This window comes from Phocoena phocoena, chromosome 10 (assembly GCF_963924675.1).
Source record: "Phocoena phocoena chromosome 10, mPhoPho1.1, whole genome shotgun sequence".
In the NCBI taxonomy this organism is placed as follows: domain Eukaryota; kingdom Metazoa; phylum Chordata; class Mammalia; order Artiodactyla; family Phocoenidae; genus Phocoena; species Phocoena phocoena.
Genome location: NC_089228.1, coordinates 89,150,239 through 89,173,063, shown reverse-complemented (window position 1 = coordinate 89,173,063; position 22,825 = coordinate 89,150,239). Strand labels below are relative to the sequence as shown.

The window sequence follows — 22,825 nt, the reverse complement described above, 5'->3', positions numbered from 1 at the left end:
GTAGAACTTTCAAAATTGGAGTCCGTTCTGTCAAATCCTGCTTCTTTGTCAACTAAGTTTATGTAATAGTCTAAATCCTTTTTTGTCATTTCAGTAATCAGTTAAGTTTGCTGTCTTATGTGGGTGCCGTTCATGCTGCCCGAAATTAATTACAGTAGTGACATTAAAGACCACTTATCACACATCACCATAACAGATATAATAATGAAAAAGTTTGAAGTATTGTGAGGATCACCAAAATGTGACACAGAGACAGGAAGTGAGCAAAGGCTGCAGGAAAAATGCTGCCAATAGACTTGCTCCATGCAGGGTTGCCACAAACCTTCAATTTATAAAAAACTCAGTATTTGGAAAGTGCTGTAAAGTGAAGTGCAATAGAATGAGGTATGCCTCTATATGTTACTTTGTTTCTTTTTTCACTTAGCATGATTCATTCAGTATTCATACATGTTGTGATTATTATTTTTTTTTTAACATTCTTATTGGAGTATAATTGCTTTACAATGGTCAGTTTCTGCTTTACAACAAAGTGAATCAGTTATACATATACATATGTCCCCATATCTCTTCCCTCTTGCATCTCCCTCCCTCCCACCCTCTCTATCCCACCCTTCTAGCTGGTCACAAAGCACGGAGCTGATTTCCCTGTGCTATGCGACTGCTTCCCACTAGCTATCTATTTTACATTTTGTTGTGATTATTAATAGTTTGTTACTTTTTATTGTATGGAATTATTTCACTGTATGGATGGATCACAGTTTGTCTATCCATTTAGCAAGTTGATGGAAAGTTGTGTTCTTTCCAGTTTGGGGCTATGAAGAATAAAGCTGCTGTAAACATTCGTGCACAGGTCTTTGTGTGAATTATGTTTGCATTCTCTTGGGTGAATACCTAGGAATGGTATTGCTTGGTCATATGGTCAGCATCTGCTCAGCCTTTTAAAAATTGCCAACGTGTTTTCCGAAACAGCTATACTATTTTGCATTTCCACCAGCAGTTCATTTGCTTCACATCTTGACCAAAGCTTGGTACTCCCAGTTTAATTTTAGCTGTTGTGCTAGGAATGAGTAGTATCTCATTGTGGTTTTAATTTGTTTTCTCTGTTGGCTAATGATGTTGAGCATATTTTCTGTGATTGTTTAATATCCATATATCTTTGATAAAGTTTTATCACCTTCCCCTCTTTTTTGGTGACCTTGAGTTAGGAAACTGTTTCTTAGGCAGCCACATACAGCTATTTCTTAGGACACAGAAGAAAAGAAATTGATAAATTGGACTTCATCAAAATTAATTCCTTTGGCTCCCCCAAAGATACTGTTAAGATGAAAAGATAAGCCAGGGATCGGGAGAAAACATTTCCAAAACACATATCTCCCAAAGGGTTTATACCAGAATATTTAAAGGACTCCTACAACTCAACAGCAGGGAATCAATCTATTTTCACTTGGGAAAATTTGTGAGTCTCTTTATCATTATTTTTCATTGTCTTTTAAAATTTTGATATATTAGAAACTTGGAATTTGAGGGAGAGGGGAATGAGTGGGTAATTTCTTCTGTGGTTTCAAAACTTAAAATTTACGTTTCCAGGATCGAGGAACAGGTCTGATAAAGTACATATATTTTCTTTTTCTTTTAGACCTTTTTTTTTTTTTTAATTATGGAAAGGATTTGTTCAACTCTTCACTCTGTTTGCAGTTTACTGTGGTGGACACTTACAAGCTCCACAAAGCCAGGGATTCTGTTTGCTATTACTTTACAGCTTTACATTTTGGTTTTGGTTTTGTTTTTTTTTTGCGGTACGTGGGCCTCTCCCTGTTGTGGCCTCTCCCGTTGCGGAGCACAGGCTCCGGACGCGCAGGCTCAGCGGCCATGGCTCACCGGCCCAGCCGCTCCGCGGCATGTGGGATCTTCCCGGACCAGGGCACAAACCCGTGTCCCCTGCATCGGCAGGCAGACTCTCAACCACTGTGCCTCCAGGGAAGCCCAGCTTTACATATTTTACATTAGTTTCTGTACTTACTACAGTGTCTGGCTCAGTAAATACTTATTGAGTGAATATTTGTTAAATATGAAGTATGCATTTATTTTTTTCCATATTGTTCTCAGTTCCAGCAGCATTTATTTTTAAAATTTCCCTTCCCTCTTTGATGGTGCTCTTATCATGTTTATTTCTTAATTAATATATGAGTTTCACATGTCCCATAACAAATTACCAGAAACGTGGTTGGTTAAAACAACACGCATTTATTATCTTACGATTCTGGAGATAAGTTGGGCATGGGTTTTACTGGGCTAAAATCAAGGTGTTGACAGGGCTGCATCCTTTTCTGGAGGCTCTAGGGGAGTCTTCTTCCTTGCCCTTTCCAGCTTTTAGAGGCCAGCACATTTCTTGACTGTGGCCCCCTTCTTCCATCTTTAAGGCCAGCAATGCAATGCCATCTCTCTCTGACCCTTCTTCTATCTTGATCTCTCTCTCTATCCGGAGATAGGAAAGATCCTCAGCTTTTAAAGATTCATGTGAGTAGATTGGGCCTATCTGGATAATCCAGGTTAATCTCATCATCTCAAGGTGTTTAATCTTAATCACACCTGCAAAGTCCATTTGCCATGGAAGGTAATTTACTCTGGTTCTGGGATCATGACTTGAACATCTTTGAGAGACCATTATTCTGCCTACTACATGCAACATTGTTTATTAGTTGATGTTTTACATCCCTAATGTGTATTTCTGTTTTATTCTAGTACTACTGTTTTCAACTTTAGTATTACTTTATGTATAATTTTTTACTTTATAACATGTCCTATTATTTAATATGGCTATAATGTTCTAATGTCCCAAAGAATGTTTCTCTATGTAATTGAATTTAGCATGTTGATTTTAGTTTCTTAAAGATCCCCCCCTGCCAACCCCTGTGAGAAAGTTTTATAGGTATTTTAATTGGATTTAAGGGGGAAAAGTTCCTGGTACTGATCCCCATTTTGCTGGCATCCATCTAGCCTGGCCTCATCTTTCACTTAGTAATTTTTATCTCTTACTCAGTGTTCGTCACTCACTGGTACCATTCAGGTAGAAAATATGCTTTTAGTGGTGTGTGGAATGTGCTGTCATATAACTTTTGATGAAAGGGCTATTTGTACTGCTGGGGAAGAATTTTTCTCAATGAAGAGGTGAAAGAAGATGAAACTGTACTGGCAGATGAGAAAGTTTTTTTGAAAAAGTTAAACCACATGTAGCATCAAATGCTCTTTTGTGTAACATTAGTAAACTTGTTCATGGGCTTGTGAATTCAAGAAATCTGTCTTCCAGCAGAGTTAGCTAGTGCCTGCTCTGGACTTCTCCAAATTTAAGAGATTTGGAAATTGAGCTCTTCCAATACCATTTATAGAGGTAGGGACTTCCCTTAACAGCTTGAAGGAAAATTTTTTAGAGAGAAAAATATTTTTTTACCATGAAGTCAGTATTGAACTTTAACCTGTCAAATGCTGATTATTGGATCAAGCTCCCATTATGGTAAAAGTGAAAAATCTGAACATGCATTTAATGGAAAAGGCTTTTTATAGTGTAGTTCTTAACAGAGATAGAAAGAAAGGCGTTTTTGTCTTTTAAAGGTTGATAGAGTTTTTAGGTGGTTTTAAAGTGTTGGTCTGATATTTCTTAATTAGAATGAAATGACAGGTTGTCCTACTTTATTTATGTACAATCAAAATTAAGAGAGCTAATGAGAGAGTTCCTCTGTATCTACGTTGATGTGTATCTATAATTTATTAACCTTCGTTACTCCTGAAAGGATTTGAAGTGTCTTGGGATAAAATCAAGAGGTAGTGAAACCCCAGCCAGATTCATACAAGTATAAAAAGACTCACACCAAGTAATAGAGAAATGTGGATAGAGAGTGCTCTTTGCACATTTTTGGTAGAATTAGCCTGAGCGATGCTACTGAGATTGTTCAGTTAACCCTCCAATCACACTTCCTTTTGCAGGTAGAATATAAAGTGTAACCGGCACAACATGAGCTACAAGGTCTCACATAGCCCTTCCTTCCCTGATTATCTGACCTCATCTCCTACCACGATGGCCCTCATTCGCCATCACTTCTGTCTCTCAACCCCTGTATGTGCTCTTCCCCCTGGACGTTCACGTTGGTGCTTCTGCCTTATGGTTCACGTCCCAGCATCAGTGCTGCCTGTCCAGAGGTTGACCTGGACCACTGTAGCAAAATTGCCCTCTCCTCCTCCAGCCACTCCCAGATTTTATTTTCTTCATAGCATCTATCATGATAGGAAATGAACATTTTCAGTTGTTTACCTGTTTGTCTCCTCCAAATAGAATGTAAGGCCCATGAAGCGGGGACTTGGTATTTTCACCATTAGATCCCCCGTTCCTAGACAGTCATAGTGCTTGGTTGGTGCTTAACAGATATTTGTCAAGTGAATGCATGCACGGCAGAGGTGATTTGGTGGGTGAGCGTTTGGGGGAATAGTTGTTGCTGGTTAACTTGAAAGTCCAAGTTCAGTTGGATATCGTTTTGTGATCAGTTAGTAATGATCTTGGTGTGTAAAGGAAAAGGGAAATTCACAAAACGTGCCCCTTATGTGCCATTCCTAGATTAGATATACTAAGACCACTTGGCTAGAATTTAGCAGGATACCTCCGTGCCTTAGTTCCCTCAGCCTAGGAAATAACAGTAAGTGTCTACTGCTGAGGGATGTTCTGAGGATTAAAAGTGATGGTGCCTGTGGTGTGTTAGCACGGAGCCTGGGACATGGTAATTGCTCAAGAAATGTTAACTATCAACGGTGTTATTAGTAGTCTGGTTGCAACTTACCTCGCTGCTCGTTGTTCAGAAAAAAAGATACTTCAAGTGCATACTAAAGCTGAACTTCTGACTGCAGGGCAGTATTAGCCTGTTCTCTGATGACTCTTTTATTTTAGCCTAGTTGGCAAAATTGTGTTTGAGGTGTGTGTTAGTTTCCTAGGGCTTCCTTAACACATCATCACAAACTGGGTAGCTGTCTTAGCCATACTCTAAAACCTGCACTTTCCAGTGTGGTTGCCAAAAGCCACAGGTGAATATTTAAGTGAATTAAAATCAAAATTCAGTTCCTCAGTCACAGTTAGCTGTGTTTCCAGTACGCAGTAACTACATGTGGCTAGTGACTACCATGTTGGACAGCCCAGTGTGTAAACATTTCCGTCCTTGTAGAAAGTTCTGTTGGAGAGCACTGCTCGAAACAATTAGGAAACTTCAGAATAGCTCTTTTATTTGCTTTAGGTGGCTTTGTATAGGTTTGTTTCTTCAATATATGTTGAGTTATAAATTTGGAGTAGTTCATAATAGCTGAATAAAATATTTTTATGGGTTTCTTTGAAAAGTTCTGCAGCAGAATGACTCATTAATGTTATTTATGAATTGTTTATCCACCAACTCCTTTCTTCATTGTCAAGATCATATGGAGTCAGTAATAGAACATACCGCATGTCTTTTTTTTCCTGTATAGTTATAACTAAGTGCCTGAAGGACACAAGATACCGTTCTATTTATTTTATTTGAATTATATGCCAGAGACTAAGCTCTTGCGTGTTCAGGGCTACAATTTATAGTGTTAATTAAGAACAGCTTTCCTTTTCTTCCCAGAATGAGTTCAATATATTCCTCATTACTGTATGTGAATCTTGACTTTGTTCTCACTCAGGACTGCTTTTGCTTCTCTCCCTGCCTCCCACCCTGTTCTTTTTGCCTCCCAGCCTCTCCCTCTTCCACTTAATTCCCCCTCCCCTGACTCTTCTCTCTCTTTCTTCAGTCTCCTCTTCTTTCTTATTTTCTCCCACTGCTTCCTCCAGTATCCTCCTTACTAGAAATGGAAGTGACACAACATTTTCTTTAAAGCATTTAATGAACTTCCCCCCTGCTTTTTGTAATCAAATGCTTTTTTCTCTTTTTCTTAAAGTTTGGTAGAGCCTTCCTTTTGAAGTCCTGGATTCCCCCCACACCACCCAGCGATTACTGATCAGGAGTAGGCAATATCAGTTTTTCAGCCTTAAAAGTGAATGTGATAATTAAGTACTTTTTCAAAGTCAGATATTTTCAGCTTGATGCATTTCAGAATTGATGCATTCACGTCAATTCTGTGTGACCATTAGGGTAAAAGAAAATCTTCATCTCTTCAACACCCACACCCATGCACACACTTTAAGTTTTATTTATTATTTATTTATTTATTTATTTATTTATTTATTTATTTATTTATTTGTGGTATGCGGGCCTCTCACTGCTGTGGCCTCTCCCGTTGTGGAGCACAGGCTCTGGACGTGCAGGCTCAGCGGTCATGGCTCACGGGCCCAGCTGCTCCGCGGCATGTGGGATCCTCCCGGACCGGGGCACGAACCCGTGTCCCCTGCATCGGCAGGCGGACTCTCAACCACTGCGCCACCAGGGAAGCCCTAAAGTTTTATTTTGACATAATTTCACACTCACAGAAAAGTGATGAAAAAAAAGAATTAACATATACCATTTACCCAGATTCCCCGAATGGTAATATTTTACCAAATTTACTTATTCTTTTTATATATAGACATTTTTCCTGATCCTTTTGAGAGCAAGATGTAAACCTGATGCCTCTTTACTTCTAAATGTCCTTATATTTAAAAAACAAGGCTATTCTCATATCACTATAGTCTAATTATAAAAATCAGGGATTTAACATTGTTAAAATACTGTCAGTTAGTGTGCAGACCTTATTCAGATCTTGTTAATTGTTCCAATGTCCCTTATAGGAAGAGAAAAATCCCAGATCTAGACCCAAAGTTACATTCAGTTGTCAGGTCTCTTAAGTCTCCTTTAACTGGAACGTTTCCTCAGTTTTTTCTTGAGTTTCATGACCTTGACATTAGAACATTTGACCACCCTCAACCTTTTTTCGGGAGGGATGGTGGCAGTAATAACAGCCCTTCTGAGATGTAATTCAAGCACCACACTATTCTCCCATTTAAATTGTGTAATTCAGTGGTTTTTAGTATATTCACAGAGTTATGCGACCATCACCACAATCAATTTTATAATATTGTCATCACTCCAAAAAGAAACACAGTACTCCTTAGCAGTCCCTCTCATTTCTTTCACCACCCGTCCATAGGTAATCACTAATCTACTTTCCCTCTGAAAATTTCCCTGTTATGGTCATTTCATATGCATGGAATCAGACAATACATTGATTGATTTTTTCCTCTGGCCTCTGGCCTTTAGCATAATGTTTTAACATTATTAATACTTCATTTCCCTTTATGGTTCAATGACACTTTGTTGTATGGATAGGTACCACCTTTTGTTTATCTGTTCATCAGTAGATGGGACTTGGGTTGTTTCTGCCTTTTGCATAGTATGAATAATGCTGTGACTATTTGTGTACAAGTTTTGTCTGGGCATACGTTTGCATTTCTCTTGGGTATCCAGCTAGGATTGGAATTGCTGGATGATATGGTTTAATGGTTTGAGGATCTGCCAGACTGATTTCCGAAGCAGCAGCCCCATTTTATTGCATTCACACTAGCAATGTGTGATGTGGGTTCCAGTTTCTCCATATCCTTGCCCATATTTGTTACTGTCTGTCCTTTTGATTATAGCCATCCTAGTGGGTATGAAGTAGTATCTTATTATGGTAAAATATACACAACATAAAGTTTACTATCTTAATCAATTTTAAGTGTATAGTTCAGTGGCGTTAAATACATTCACTCTGCTGTGGAACCATCACCAGCATCCATCTCCAGAACATTTTCATCTTTCCAAACTGAAAATCTATGCATGTTAAACAGTAACTGCCCACTTCCTCCATTGTGGTTTTGATTTGTATTTATTGGTTGGTTAATGATGTTGAACATCTTTTCATGTGCTTATTGGCCATTTGCATATCTTTCTTGGAGAAGTGTCTAGTCAGATCTTTTGCCCATTTTTAAATGGCTTATTTGTCTTTTTACTGAGTTCAAGTAGCGCTTTATATATTCTAGATTCAGGTCTCTTATCAGATATATGATTTGCAAAAATTTTCTCCCATTTTCTATGTTGTCTTGTTATTTTCCTAGTAGTGTCCTTTGATGTACCAAGAGGTTTTAATTTTGATGATGTTCAGTTTGCCTTTTTTATCACTCATTCTTTTGATGTAATAGTAAGAAACTATTGTCTAATACAAGATTCATCTAGATTTATGGCTTTGTTTTCTTCTAAGAATTTTACAGTTTTAGCTTACCTGCAACTTTTTAACCTTTTAACTCCTCCCTCCACATGTTGTTCTGACTTTTCTCCAGGGAACCCGCTTCTTATTCGGTCCATGTGCTACGAGATTGGGTGCAATACTCCCTTTAAACTGTGATGTCTCCAACTGCATAGGAAAGCATTTTTGTTTTGGTTCCATTCTTGAATTATTTTATATTGTACTTCTTTTATTCTTTCTTTTCCTCAACTGATATGTTGGTCATTCACCTACATTCACTGGGAAATTTGATCAACTCTTCCTTCCTTATCCTACCTGAATTTCTGATATCGTGGGCAATCTGAGTGTCCATATGAAATGTCTCACCAACACTCTAACCTTATTTCCTTACTTCTCAACTCCAGTGGTTATCACCTTTATCAAACTCTTTCAGCAAATTGTTCTCATGACTAGATCTTGGACCTTGCTGTTCTTCAAAAATACTAAATACCTATATCTGTAGTCGGTTATAACCTCCTATTCTCTTTTCTCCTTTATCTCTCTCCATCCTCGCTCCTCTTTCCCACCCTCCCTTTCCTTTCATTCCTTCCTTCCTTCAACCCCCAGCCACTTTATTTCTCCTTTCTGGTTCTGCTTCTTCTTGATCTATCTAACCTATACTTAAAGTTTCATGTTATCCAGCATAGTTTCCTTTTTTCCATATCCTTCACATCTGTCCTATAAATCTCTGTGCTATTTCCCCAGACTTTTGAACCTTCCTGGCACTTGTTAGTTGTTTAACAAATGATAAGTGAATGAATAAATGATGGAATGAACAAACCCTGGGTCAGTCCATTTGACTGTTTCGTTCCTACATAAGATCTGCTGGGCCCCGAGGGAAATGACAGCTATACATGGAGTCATTGTTAAAAGTTCATGGTATCTAGTTTCAACTGGTATCTCAATACCGTAGCAATTTTTATGTGTTTCTAGTCTTCTCTCTCTCTCTTTTTTTTTAACCAGGTATTAAACTTTTAACAGGTATTTTAAACATCCACTCTGTTCTTATTTAACAATATGCTTTCTCACTCATAGCAGATGAACTTGCTTCTTATTTCACTGAGAAAATTGAGGCCAACAGATGGGAATCTTGTTTAATATCCTCTTTGACTTCTACAAGAGTAATAGCATCTGTTTTCAGGCTCCCCTCCTAACCCCTTGTCTCAGAAGATGACTTGGCCCCTCTCCCATTCTGGCTTGTCTCTCTACTACCTGTGCTTTGGATCGTACCCTCTCTACTTCCTGAAGGACCTAGCTCCAACAATTTTTTCTTCTCTCTTCAATTCCTTTTTATCTATGGCCTTTCTCTCCTCAGCATGTAAACTTTAAAAAAGAAAGGAAAGAAGGAAAGAAAGAATTAAATGTACTAACACATGGATACTCAATTTTTTTTTTTTTTTTTTTTTTTTTTTAGCTATCAGGAGTCCTCTTTCTCTACCCAGCTTTTTGTAAGAGTTGTCTGTATGAGCTGTCACCATTTTCTTATTTATGATTCATTACTACCGAACTGGGTTCATTGACCCCCTTATTGTTAAACCAGGTATACCCATTTTAGTCTTTATGTTACTTGTCATCTCTGAAGCATTTGACACTGCTGGCTACTTCTTCCTCTTTGAACTCTCTGTTATCCTGGGTTTGATCACATTCTATAAGGAAGCCGTGTGGATTCTCTTAATAAAACCAGAACTTGATGGTTCCAGTGGTTCTAGGTGGACACATCCATCTCCAGTTAGGTAGGTTTGTTTAGGACTAAAGATCTTACTTTCTCTGAGATTTACTTTGCCTTTGACAGTTTCTCAATAATTATTGTCACTACTACCATCATGCTGGGCTGCGTGGTCACAGGCAGAGCTGGATTCAAGTGTGTTCTGTCAAGTCTTCCCTTATTTCCTATAAGGCACTGAGGCCAAAAGAATATTTCAAAGAGATGTGACATTGCATTTTAAATAAAGTGTTTTTAAAAGGTTCTTCTTGTCTCAGTTGAGTTCATTGCAACATCATTGTATAATAATGAACGATTAGGAGTGACAAAAATGCTCATCAGTAGGGGAATTCATCGCTACTGAACTGTATGAATGCATTATGTTATATCCATATGTGAGAGAGTAGGCAGCTAGTAAAATGAATGAAGTAGACCTAGATGTATTGATGATGTATAGAAAAACAAATCAAGCTGAGGTCTGTTATTTTATCTGTTATCTGTCTATCTAATAATTTGTTATGGAAGAAAACGCTACAGAACAGAATTATGTGTAAATGTTTAACACTTGGTATCTACTCATCAAACTGTTATGAGTGATTTCATCTGAGGAGTGGAAAGTGTTATGAGTTACTTTACTTCCTTTTTATATTTCTATTTTGTGATAAAACAATAATGATTTTGAGGATTTTAAATGTAGAAGAAATATCAACTTATGACCTTTTGTTACCTGTCTTGCTCTCCTTCCTCTAGCTTCTTGGGCTACAATCTTTGCTTTTCTCATTTTCCTTCCAAACTGTAGCCACTCTAACTGAATCTCCTTAGTGGGCTTCTCCTATCTGAATCCTTTTTATCCCTCAAGAGCCATCTCTGGTTCCCTGAGGAGCATTGCTGGATTACTCAGACGTGTTTTATTATCTTCCCTTTGTGTTCCCATGGTACCCTGGGAAATCTTCCTTAGCCACTTGTGTCTAGGGCAGGAGCTGTTATTTGATTTTGTATTCCACGGACCTGAGCGGGGTACCTGGCACATGGTAGAAATTCATTAAAAGGGGTTTCAGTGTTAAAATAATAAAGCATAAAATTTGGAGTAGATCTTCTTAATCCCAGCATGTATCCTTTTGTGTAGGTTGTCATATTATGCTATTTTCCTTGAAGCTCTGTGTGAAGATACATATTTTAATTAAACTGCAATTTATATCTCAGGATGTGTTGAGTTTATGTTGATAGGCTATCCTAATAGAACTCCAGGCAGTTTATTTAAATGTAATATGATTTCTTCAATTATAATTGGAGGACAGGAGAGTGATAATTTCATACTTCATTGTAACACAAAACAATATGGAGTATTTCTTATAATACCTCCAAATGCATTAAAGAAAACTTGCATTTGTGTGCTTCGAAATGTGTTATGATAAACAAAAATTGCTGTTTCTTCTGCATGTAAATTGCTTGTCTAACAGTTTGTTTTCTTTTTAGGTTCAACAGATAGATCGTGTGGTAGAAGTTGTGGAGGAAACAATTAAAGGTAATTGTTGAAAGTCAGACAAGCACATGTATATACTATTTGAACTGTATTATAAAATACTACTTAGTTAATATTGTTAAGCATTTTTATGGAAGTTATTGTTGGACAAAAAGCATAAAATTTTGTCCTTGACTGCTTTGTGCATTGACCAATCCAATATAGGAGGCATATATTTGGTTGGCTTATAAATGTCAGGTATAGTCTTTTTAAAAAATCTTATTTTTATTTTAGTGTAAAATAGATTTAATTTGAACCTCAGATCAGGAAGACAGAATTTAATTTTAAAATAAGGAAACAGCTTTATTTTCAGGTTTATTGAGATATAATTGACATTACTTGCTTGTTTTTATATCACATAATTAGCTGTAGTTATCACTTCTGAAAGTACTTTACAAGTAGTATTCAATTTTGATTCCTCTTCTATGTATAATTTTTGTAGTTACAGAAAATAGAATTATGCTTTGATTGTTTTATGAGCCAGTGTTCTTTGAAACAGATTCTTATTGAAGCCACTGAGGAATAAACCATTCTTAATTCTGTGGATTAATTTGTAAATATAGTCTACTTTTCTTCTGTTAGATTAGTACAAATGAAAACTGATAATGTGATATTAAAATATTAAGTGAATTAAGGTTCTCACTTAAAATTTTTACCATTTTTTTAAATAAATGGGAGTTTGTGTTTTAAAGAAAACAGTCCACTTCCATCAAATTGAGATTTTTAACCACATACTTTTCCTGCTGGCTGGTATTTACTACCTTCCACATGCCTTACATACCTTGCACATTTTGAGTCTTTAATTTATTAGGTGACCACAGAATATGAGAATTTTAGACTATACCTTAGTCTTCCTTGAAATCCTGAAATAAAATGAAGTGTCACGATTAAAAATTTGTAGCAGTGATAACTTTGAATATTGTTTTTCAAACTATACCTCAACCCCACCTTGTAAGGTCTAGAAGTATCACTACTAGCATTTATTGTGCACTTACAGTGTGACAGGCACTATGCTAAGCATGGAGTAAGTCATTTAGTTTTACAACAGTACTGTGAAGTACAGTGGGTACCTCTGTTTTCCTCATTTTTTAGAAGAGGATGTTGTGACATAGGGGCACACAGGTAGTAAGTGCATAGTTGGAATCTGAATCTAGGCAGTCTGATTCCGATGCCTGTTCTCTTAAATTTGACACTACGTTCATACTATACCATGATGGCTGTGCTCTCTCCCAGTTGAGAGTCACTGCCTTAACGGTTGTTCAGTTGAACTTCCTAAAGCAGTGTTTCAGGATGCTTGAGGGTATTGTCGCTTGAGTACCAGGCATATACTAGCCATTAAATATTTTTAAAAAACTGAACGACAATAAAGATCATACAGGAGAAAATCTAGGTGACCATAGGTATGGCAGTTACTTTTTAGGTGTAACACCAAGGCATGATCCGTGGAAGAAATAATTGATGAGCTGGACCTCATTAAAATGAAAAACTTCTGCTATGCAAAAGACAGTATCAAGAGAATGGGAAGCCAAGTCACAGGCTGGAAGAAAATATTTGCAAAAGACATACCTGATGAAGAACTGTAATCTAAAATACACAGACAACTCTCAAAACCCAACCACAGGAAAATAAGCAACCTGATTAAAAAATGGGCCAGTGACCTTAGCAGAAACCTCACCAACGAAGATGCACAGATGGCAAATAAGCATATGAAAAGATGCTCCACATCATATGTCATCAGGGATGACACCAACCAGCCTGTTTCCTCCAAGAGTTAGCTCATTGCTACAAATTCAGATTTGCTTGAAAGGGGCTTATTATGAATGACAAAAGATGCTCCTCTCACCCTATCACTCAGGAAATCGTAAGAGTTTTAGGAGATCTGTACCAAGAACTGGGGATGGTGACCAAATATGTATTTCTTATATCAGAATATCACAGAAGGCCTGTCACTTCCAGGTTGGGTTAAGTAGGGATAGCATCTCACTGAAGAGTTTTGCTTAAGTGGATTTATTGGAGAGACTGTAGTTGGGTTTAATTGTGATAGTCTACAGCAAGAGATGAGTTGAAGATGAAATTGCTGTGGGTGTTCACTGGCAGGTTGGTTTGAGGGTGGGAAGATTGATGAATTAAGTCTTGGTAATACAACAGGAGAATTTCAGAGATGGGAGAAATAATTTTGTTAGATACCCTTAGTTTGCAGATGAGGAAGCTGATCCAGGAAGGGGTTAAGGGACTCATCTGAGATCTTCTTGTTAGTGGAGATTTGGGCCTGTCACTGAAACTTCCATTCTTCACTTTCTTTTTCTACTGCCAAGTCTTACAAGACAGCACAAGTTAGTGAAATAATGTGGTCCTTGTAACAGTTAACTACTTGTTGGTTGTTTTTCAGTAAGTTACTTTTCTGAGACTCAGTTTTGTCAGTTTAAAATGGAGAGAGTTAAATGGATAAGACTTTTGAGATACCTGGGATACACTAGGGGAAATGCATGTTAATATTTACTTCTTACTACCCCCGTAATACTTAGGGTGCAGGAATAATCTAACTGACCTCCGATTGCAGTGATGCTCCTTTCAATCAGACTGTATATACGGCTGTCATTTTCTGGGAATATCTCACTCTCCTGTATGTGTACCTTCAGTGGCTGCCTGTTACCTACCAAACTAACCTGTGACTTCTACCTCACTCTACCATTTCCACTTTTTCTTCCATTAATTCCGTACATACACCTTTTGCTCCAGTCAGCTGTACTGTTTGATATGTCTTGTATATTATTTGCAGTTTGTTTCACATTCATCTTAGGATCTTGCACAGAGGTGGATAAGTTCTGTTTCCCTCCAGATCCATGCCCCACCCTTCCACACCTTGATGTGTGTCCATGGAGGCAGACCTGTGTGGACTGCATCTGTAGGATCCTTGCTACCTGGCATCTAGTTGGATTTCTCCAGTTAGAGGTTGGGGGTGTGACTAGAGTGTGAAATGGGAGGATTTGTTCCCCTCTCTCACTCTCTTCTTACCTGCCCATCCTAACCTGAAGGTCACAGCTCCTGTCAGGTGACCCTCTCTATTCATCTTTTTTTGCGGGTTCCTGTAACTCTTCCTTTCCTTTGCTTTTTCAGGCCCAGGGGTGAAAACACACCCCACTGTTGCTAGCCTGAGAGTATTGCATTGTCTCTTGTTGGTTTTTCTACTTGCCAAGCTTTAGTAAATAGTCCCTTTATTAAAATCTCTTCAGTTATGCAGTGTGCCATCTGCTTTGCTGGGACCCTGATTGATAAATGCTCCATGGAGAAGAAGGCTCTGCCAAGGAGGGCCAGATGGAATGCAGCCTGACTAGAGGATTCTGCTATAACTGTCTTGTTTCCACATTTGATTCCTGTTGGGCTGTCTTCATATGTCTTCCTTGAAGGGGGTTTGGACACACAGCCTCTGCCACAGCCTGTTTGCATTCTTCATGTGGTATACCAAATAGTATTTTTTAAAAAGGTATTAATAAGATACATTGGTGATAAAAAACATTTAAATCTATTGTAATTACAAGAAAACCAAACAAAGCATATTACCTTTATATCTGTCTTGGTTGGAGCAAACTGGAAAATTTAAGATATGCTGAATGAGTTCTCACTGTTCAACACTAGTTGCCTGAAAATTCCATCCATTTACAGCGTTTGCTTTAGGAGACACCATATTATAAAGACCTTAGGATTTTCTTTTGTATCATCTTGATAGTTGAACAAGATATGTAATTAAAGCTAAGGGAAGAAGTACAATATTTAAAGGATTTACCTTTTTTAAAAAACATCTTTATTGGAGTATAATTGCTTTACAATGGTGTGTTAGTTTCTGCTTTATAACAAAGTGAATCAGTTATACATATACATATATCCCCATATCTCTTCCCTCTTGCGTCTCCCTCCCTCCCACCCTCCCTATCCCACCCCTCTAGGTGGTCACAAAGCATGGAGCTGATCTCCTTAGATTCCCTATATCTTTGTGTTCTTTTTTTTGTGCCAGTACCATACTGGTGTGCTATGCGGCTGCTTCCCACTAGCTATCTGTTTTACATTTGGTAGTGTATATATGTCCATGCCACTCTCTCACTTTGTCCCAGATTACCCTTCCCCCTCCCCGTATCCTCAAATCCATTCTCTAGTAGGTCTGCATCTTTATTCCCATCTTGCCCCTAGGTTCTTCATGACCATTTTGTTGGGTTGTTTTTTAGATTCCATATATATGTGTTAGCATACGGTATTTGTTTTTCTCTTTCTGAAGAAGTGACTTACTTCACTCTGTATGACAGACTCTAGATCCATCCACCTCACTACAAATAACTCAATTTCATTTCTTTCTTATGGCTGAGTAATATTCCACTGTATATATGTGCCACATCTTCTTTATCCATTCATCTGTCAATGGACACTTAGGTTGCTTCCATGTCCTGGCTATTGTAAATAGAGCTGCAGTGAACATTGTGGTACATGACTCTTTTTGAATTATGGTTTCCTCAGATTATATGCTCAGTAGTGGGATTGCTGGGTCGTTTGGTAGTTCTGTTTTTAGTTTTTAAAGGAACCTCCATACTGTTCTCCATAGTGGCTGTATTAATTTACATTCCCTCCAACAGTGCAAGAGGGTCCCCTTTTCTCCACACCCTCTCCAGCATTTATTGTTTCTAGATTTTTTGATGATGGCCATTCTGACTGGTGTGAGATGATATCTCATTGTAGTTTGACTTGCATTTCTCTAATGATTAATGATGTTGAGCATTCGTTCATGTGTTTGTTGGCAGTCTGTATATCTTCCTTGGAAAAATGTCTCTTTACGTCTTCTGCCCATTGTTGGTTTGGGTTGTTTGTTTTTTTGATATTGAGCTGTATGAGCTGCTTGTATATTGTGTAGATTAATCCTTTGTCAGTTGCTTCAGGTGCAAATATCTTCTCCCATTCTGAGGGTTGTCTTTTCGTCTTATTTATGGTTTCCTTAGCTGTGGAAAAGATTTTAAGTTTCATTAGGTCCTATTTGTTTATTTTTGTTTTTATTTCCATTTCTCTAGGAGGTGGGTCCAAAAGGATCTTGCTGTGATCTATGTCATAGAGTGTTCTGCCTGTGTTGTCCTCTAAGAGTTTGATAGTGTCTGGCCTTACTTACATGTAGGTCTTTAATCCATTTTGAGTTTATTTTTGTGTATGCTGTTAGGGAGTGTTCTAATTTCATTCTTTTACAGGTAGCTGTCCAGTTTTCCCAGCACCACTTATTGAAGAGGCTGTCTTTTCTCCACTGTATATTTTTGCCTCCTTTATCAAAGATAAGGTGACCATATGTGTGCGGGTTTATCTCTGGGCTTTCTATCCTGTTCCATTGATCTATATTACTGCTTTTGTGCCAGTACCATACTGATTACTGTAACTTTGTAGTATAATCTGAAGTCAGGAAGCCTGAGTCCTCCAGCTCCGTTTTTCTTTCTCAAAATTGCTTTGGCTATTCGGGATCTTTTGTGTTTCCATACCAATTGTGAAGTTTTTTGTTCTAGTTCTGTGAAAAATGCAAGTGGTAGTTTGATAGGGATTGCATTGAATCTGTAGATTGCTTTGGGTGGTAGAGTCATTTTCACAATGTTGATTCTTCCAATCCAAGAACATGGCATGTCTCTCCATCTGTTTGTATCATCTTTAATTTCTTTCATCAGTGTTTTATAATTTTCTGCATACAGGTCTTTTGTCTCTTTAGGTAGGTTTTTTTCCTAGATATTATATTCTTTGTGTTGCAATGGTAAATGGGAGTGTTTTCTTAATTTCACTTTCAGATTTTTCATCATTAGTGTATAGGAATGCAAGAGATTTCTGTGCATTAATTTTGTATCCTGCTACTTTACCAAATTCATTGATTAGCTCTAGTAGTTTTCTGGTAGCATCTTTAGGATTCTCTATGTATAGTATCATGTCATCTGCAAACAGTGACAGCTTTACTTCTTCTTTTCTGATTTGGATTCCTTTTATTTCTTTTTCTTCTGTGATAGCTGTGGCTAAAACTTCCAAAACAATGTTGAATAATAGTGGTTAGAGTGGGCAGCCTTGTCTTGTTCCTGATCTTAGTGGAAGTGGTTTCAGTTTCATCATTGAGCACCATGTTGCCGGTGGGTTTTTCATATATGGCCTTTATTATGTTGAGGTAAGTCCCCTCCATGCCTACTTTCTGGAGGGTTTTTATCATAAATGGGTGTTGAATTTTGTCAAAAGTTTTCTCTACATCTATTGAGATGATCATATGGTTTTTCTCCTTCAGTTTCTTAATATGGTTTATCACATTGATTGATTTGCGTATACTGAAGAATCCTTGCATTCCTGGGATAAACCCCACTTGATCATGGTGCATGAGCCTTTTAATGTGCTGTTGGATTCTGTTTGCTGGTGTTTTGTTAAGGATTTTTGCATCAGTGTTCATCAGTGATATTGGACTGTAGTTTGCTTTCTTTGTGACATCTTTGTCTGGTTTTGGTATCAGGGTGATGGTGGCCTCATAGAATGAGTTTGGGAGTGTTCCTCCTTCTGCTATATTTTGGAACACTTTGAGAAGGATAGATGTTAGCTCTTCTCGAAGTGTTTGATAGAATTCTCCTGTGAAGCCATCTGGTCCTGGGCTTTTGTTTCTTGGAAGATTTTTAATCACAGTTTCAATTTCAGTGTTTGTGATTGGTCTGTTCATATTTTCTGTTTCTTCCCGGTTCAGTCTCGGAAGGTTGTGCATTTCTAAGAATTTGTCCATTTCTTCCAGGTTGTTCATATTATTGGCGTAGAGTTGCTTGTAGTCATCTCTCATGATCCTTTGTATTTCTGCAGTGTCAGTTGTTACTTCTCCTTTTTCATTGCTAATTCTATTGAGTTGAGTCTTCTCCCGTGGTTTTTCTTGGTAAGTCTGGCTAATGGTTTATCAATTTTGTTTATCTTCTCAAAGAACCAGCTTTTTTTTCCTTTTTTTTAAGAACCAGCTTTTAGTTTTATTGATCTTTGCTATCGTTTCCTTCATTTCTTTTTCATTTATTTCTGATCTGATCTTTATGACTTCTTTCCTTCTGCTAACTTTGGGGTGTTTTTGTTTCTTCTTTTTCTTTTCTTATTTTTTGCTTTAGGTGTAAGGTTAGGTTGTTTATTTGAGCTGTATCTTATTTCGTAAGGTAGGATTGTATTGCTATAAATTCCCTCTTAGAACTGCTTTTGCTGCAACCCATAGGTTTTGGGTCATCGTGTTTTCATTGTCATTTGTTTCCAGGTAGTTTTTGATTTCCTCTTTGATTTCTTCAGTGATCTCTTGGTTATTAAGTAGTGTATTCTTTTTTTTTTTTTTTTTTTTTGCGATACGCGGGCCTCTCACCGCTGCGGCCCCTCCCGTTGCGGAGCACAGGCTCCGGACATGCAGGCTCAGCGGCCATGGCCCACGGGCCCAGCCGCTCCGCGGCATGTGGGATCCTCCCGAACCGGGGCACGAACCCGCATCCCCTGCATCGGCAGGCGGACCCCCAACCACTGTGCCACCAGGGAAGCCCAAGTAGTGTATTCTTTAGCCTCCATGTGTTTGTATTTTTTACAGATTTTTTTCCTGTAATTCATATCTAGTCTCATAGCGTTGTGGTCGGAAAAGATATTTGATACGATTTCAACTTTCTTAAATTTACCAAGGCTTAATTTGTGACCCAAGATATGATCTTACTGGAGAATGTTCCATGAGCACTTGAGAAGAAAGTGTATTCTGTTGTTTTTGGATGGAATGTCCTATAAATATCAGTTAAGTCCATCTTGTTTAATGTATCATTTAAAGCTTCTGTTTCGTTAATTATTTTCATTTTGGATGATCTGTCCATTGGTGAAAGTGGGGTGTTAATAAAGTCCCCTACTATGATTGTGTTACTGTTGTTTTCCCTTTTATGGCTGTTAGCATTTGCCTTATGTATTGAGATGCTCCTGTTAGGTGCATAAATATTTACAGTTGTTATATCTTCTTCTCGGATTGATCCCTTGATCATTATGTAGTGTCCTTTGTCTCCTGTAATAGTCTTTGCTTTAAGGTCTATTTTGTCTGATATGAGAATTGCTACTCCAGCTTTCTTTTGATTTCCATTTGCATGGAATATCTTTTTCCATCCCCTCACTTTCATTCTTTATGTGTCCCTAGGTCTGAAGTGGGTCTCTTGTAGACAGCATATATATGGGTCTTGTTTTTGTATCCATTCAGCCAGTCTATGTCTTTTGGTTGGAGTATTTAATCTATTTACATTTAAGATAATTATCGATAGGTATGTTCCTGTGACCATTTTCTTAATTGTTTTGGGTTTGTTATTGTAGGTGTTTTACTTCTCTTGTGTTTCCTGCCTAGAGAAGTTTCTTTAGCATTTGTTGTAGAGCTGGTTTGGTGGTACTGAATTCTCTTAGCTTTTGCTTGTCTGTAAAGCTTTTAATTTCTCCGTCATATCTGAATGAGAACCTTGCTGGGTAGAGTAATCTTGGTTGTAGGTTTTTCCCCTTCATCACTTAAATATGTCCTGCCACTCCCTTGTGGCTTGCATAGTTTCTGCTGAAAGATCAGCTGTTAACCTTATGAGGATTCCCTTGTGTGTTATTTGTTGTTTTTCCCTTGCTGGTTTTAATATTTTTTCTTCGAATTATAATTTTTGATAGTTTGATTAATATGTGTCTGAGTGCATTTCTCCTTGGATTTATCCTGTATGGGACTCTCTGTGCTTCCTGGACTTGATTAATTATTTCCTTTCCCATATTAGGGAAGTTTTCAACTATAATCATTTCGAATATTTTCTCAGTCCCTTTCTTTTTCTCTTCTTCTTCTGGGACCCCTATAATTCAAATGTTGGTGCGTTTAATGTTGTCCCAGAGGTCTCTGAGACTGTCCTCACTTCTTTTCATTCTTTTTTCTTTATTCTGCTCTGCAGTAGTTATTTCCACTATTTTATCTTCCAGGTCACTTATCTGTTCTTTTGCCTCTGTTATTCTGCTATTGATCCCTTCTAGAGAATTTTTAATTTCACTTACTGTGTTGTTCATCACTGTTTGTTCTTTAGTTCTTCTAGGTCCTTGTTAAACGTTTCTTGTATTTTCTCCATTCTGTTTCAAGATTTTCGATCATCTTTACTATCATTATTCTGAATTCTTTTTCAGGTAGACTGCCTATTTCCTCTTCATTTGTTAGATCTGGTGGGTTGCTCCTTCATCTGCTGTGTGTTTCTCTGTCTTCTCACTTTGCTTAACTTACTGTGTTTGGGGTCTCCTTTTCGCAGACTGCAGGTTCGTAGTTCCCCTTGTTTTTGGTGTCTGTCCCCAGTGGCTAAGGTTGGCTCAGTGGGTTGTGTAGGCTTTCTGGTGGTGGAGACTAGTGCCTGTGTTGTGGTGGCTGAGGCTGCATCTTGTCTTTCTGGTGGGCAGATCCACATCTGTTGGTGTGTTTTGGGGTGTCTGTGGTCTTATGATGGTTTTAGGCAGCCTCTGTGCTAATGGGTGAGGTTGTGTTCCTGTCTTGCTAGTTGCTTGGCATAGCGTGTCCAGCAGTGTAGCTTGCTGGTCATTGAGTGGAGCTGGGTCTTGGCATTGAGATGGAGATCTCTGGGACATTTTCGCCGTTTGATATTACATGGAGCTGGGAGGTCTCCTGTGGACCAGTGTCCTGAACTTGGCTCTCCCACCTTAGAGGCACAGCCCTGACGCCTGCCTGGAGCACCAAGAGCTTGATATCCACACAGCTCAGAATAAAAGGGAGAAAGAAAGGAAGAAGATAAAGTAAAATAAAGTTATTAAAATAAAAAATAATTATTAAATTTTTTTAAGTAGTTAAAAAAAAAAGAGAGCAGCCAAACCAAAAAACAAATCCACCAATCATTACAAGTGCTAAAAATTATACTAGAAAAAAAAAAAAGAAAAAGAAAAACGGACAGACAGAACCCTAGGAAAGATGGTAAAAGCAAAGCTACACAGAGAAAATCACACACAGACGCATACACATACACACTCACAAAAAGAGAAAAAGGGAAAAATATATATATATTGTTGCCCCCAAAGTCCACCTCCTCAATTTGGGATGATTCGTTGTCTATTCAGGTATTCCACACATGCAGGGTACATCTAGTTGATTGTGGAGCTTTAATCCGCTGCTCCTGAGGCTGCTGGGAGAGCTTTCCCTTTCTCTTCTTTGTTCGCACAGCTCCTGGGGCTCAGCTTTGGATTTGGCCCCGCCTCTGCGTGTAGGTCGCCGCAGGGCGTCTGTTCTTAGCTCAGACAGGACAGGGTTAATGGAGCCGCTGATTCAGGGGCTCTGGCTCACTCAGGCCGGAGGGGAGGGAGGGGCACGGTGTGTGGGGCGAGCCTGCGGTGGCAGAGGCCGGTGGGACGTTGCAGCAGCCTGAGGCGCCGTGTGTTCTCCCGCGGACGTTGTCCCTGGGTCACGGGACCCTGGCAGTGGCGGGCTGCACAGGCTCCCCAGAAGGGGGGTGTGGATAGTGACCTGTGCTCGCACACAGGCTTCTTGGTGGCAGCAGCAGTGGCCTTAGCGTCTCATGCCCATCTCTGGGGTCCACGCTGATAGCCACAGCTCGCGCCTGTCTCTGGGTCTCCTTTAAGCGGCGCTCTGAATCCCCTCTCCTGGCGCCCCAGGAAACAACGAGGCAAGAAAAAGTCTCTTGCCTCTTCGGCAAGTCCAGACTCTTCCCTGGACTCCCTCCCCGCTAGCCGTGGCGCACTGACCCTCTGCAGGCTGTGTTCACGCCGCCAACCCCAGTCCTCTCCCTGCGCTCTGACCAAAGCCCGACCCTCAGCTCCCAGCCCCCGCCCGCCCCGGCGGGTGAGCAGACAAGCCTCTCGGGCTGGTGAGTGCTGGTCGGCACCGGTGCGGGAACCTCTCCACTTTGCCCTCCGCACCCCTGTGGCTGCGCTCTCCTCTGCGGCTCCGAAGCTTCCCCCCTGCCACCCCCACCCCCCACCCCATCTCTGCCAGTGAAGGGACTTCCTAGTGTGTGGAAACTTTTCCTCCTTCACAGCTCCCTCCCACTTGTGCAGGTCCCGTCCCTATTCTTTGTCTCTGTTTTTTCTTTTGCCCTACCCAGGTACGTGGGGAGTTTCTTACCTTTTGGGAGGTCTGAGGTCTTCTGCCAGCCTTCGGTAGGTGTTCTGTAGGCGTTGTTCCACATGTAGATGTATTTCTGATGTATTTGTGGGGAGGAAGGTGATTTCCACGTCTTACTCTTCCGCCATCGTGAAGCTCCTCCTACATTTCTTTCTTTAAAAAATACTCATATGCACCTTAGTCTTGCTTTACATGGTCATTAAAGTCCCCCCCCCCCCCCCAGTTTTTGGTATAAAAG

At 39.1% G+C, this 22,825-nt stretch overlaps 1 protein-coding gene across 1 annotated transcript in view; it reads left to right on the top strand.

Moving 5' to 3' along the window:
- The window catches only part of CDKAL1 (CDK5 regulatory subunit associated protein 1 like 1), a 640,361-nt gene that overhangs the window by 172,550 nt on the left and 444,986 nt on the right, over positions 1–22,825 (top strand). Inside the window, exon 7 of the mRNA XM_065885642.1 lies at positions 11,426–11,474. Within this exon, the coding sequence (XP_065741714.1) occupies positions 11,426–11,474 (49 nt within the window). The remainder of the gene's footprint in view (positions 1–11,425; positions 11,475–22,825) is intronic.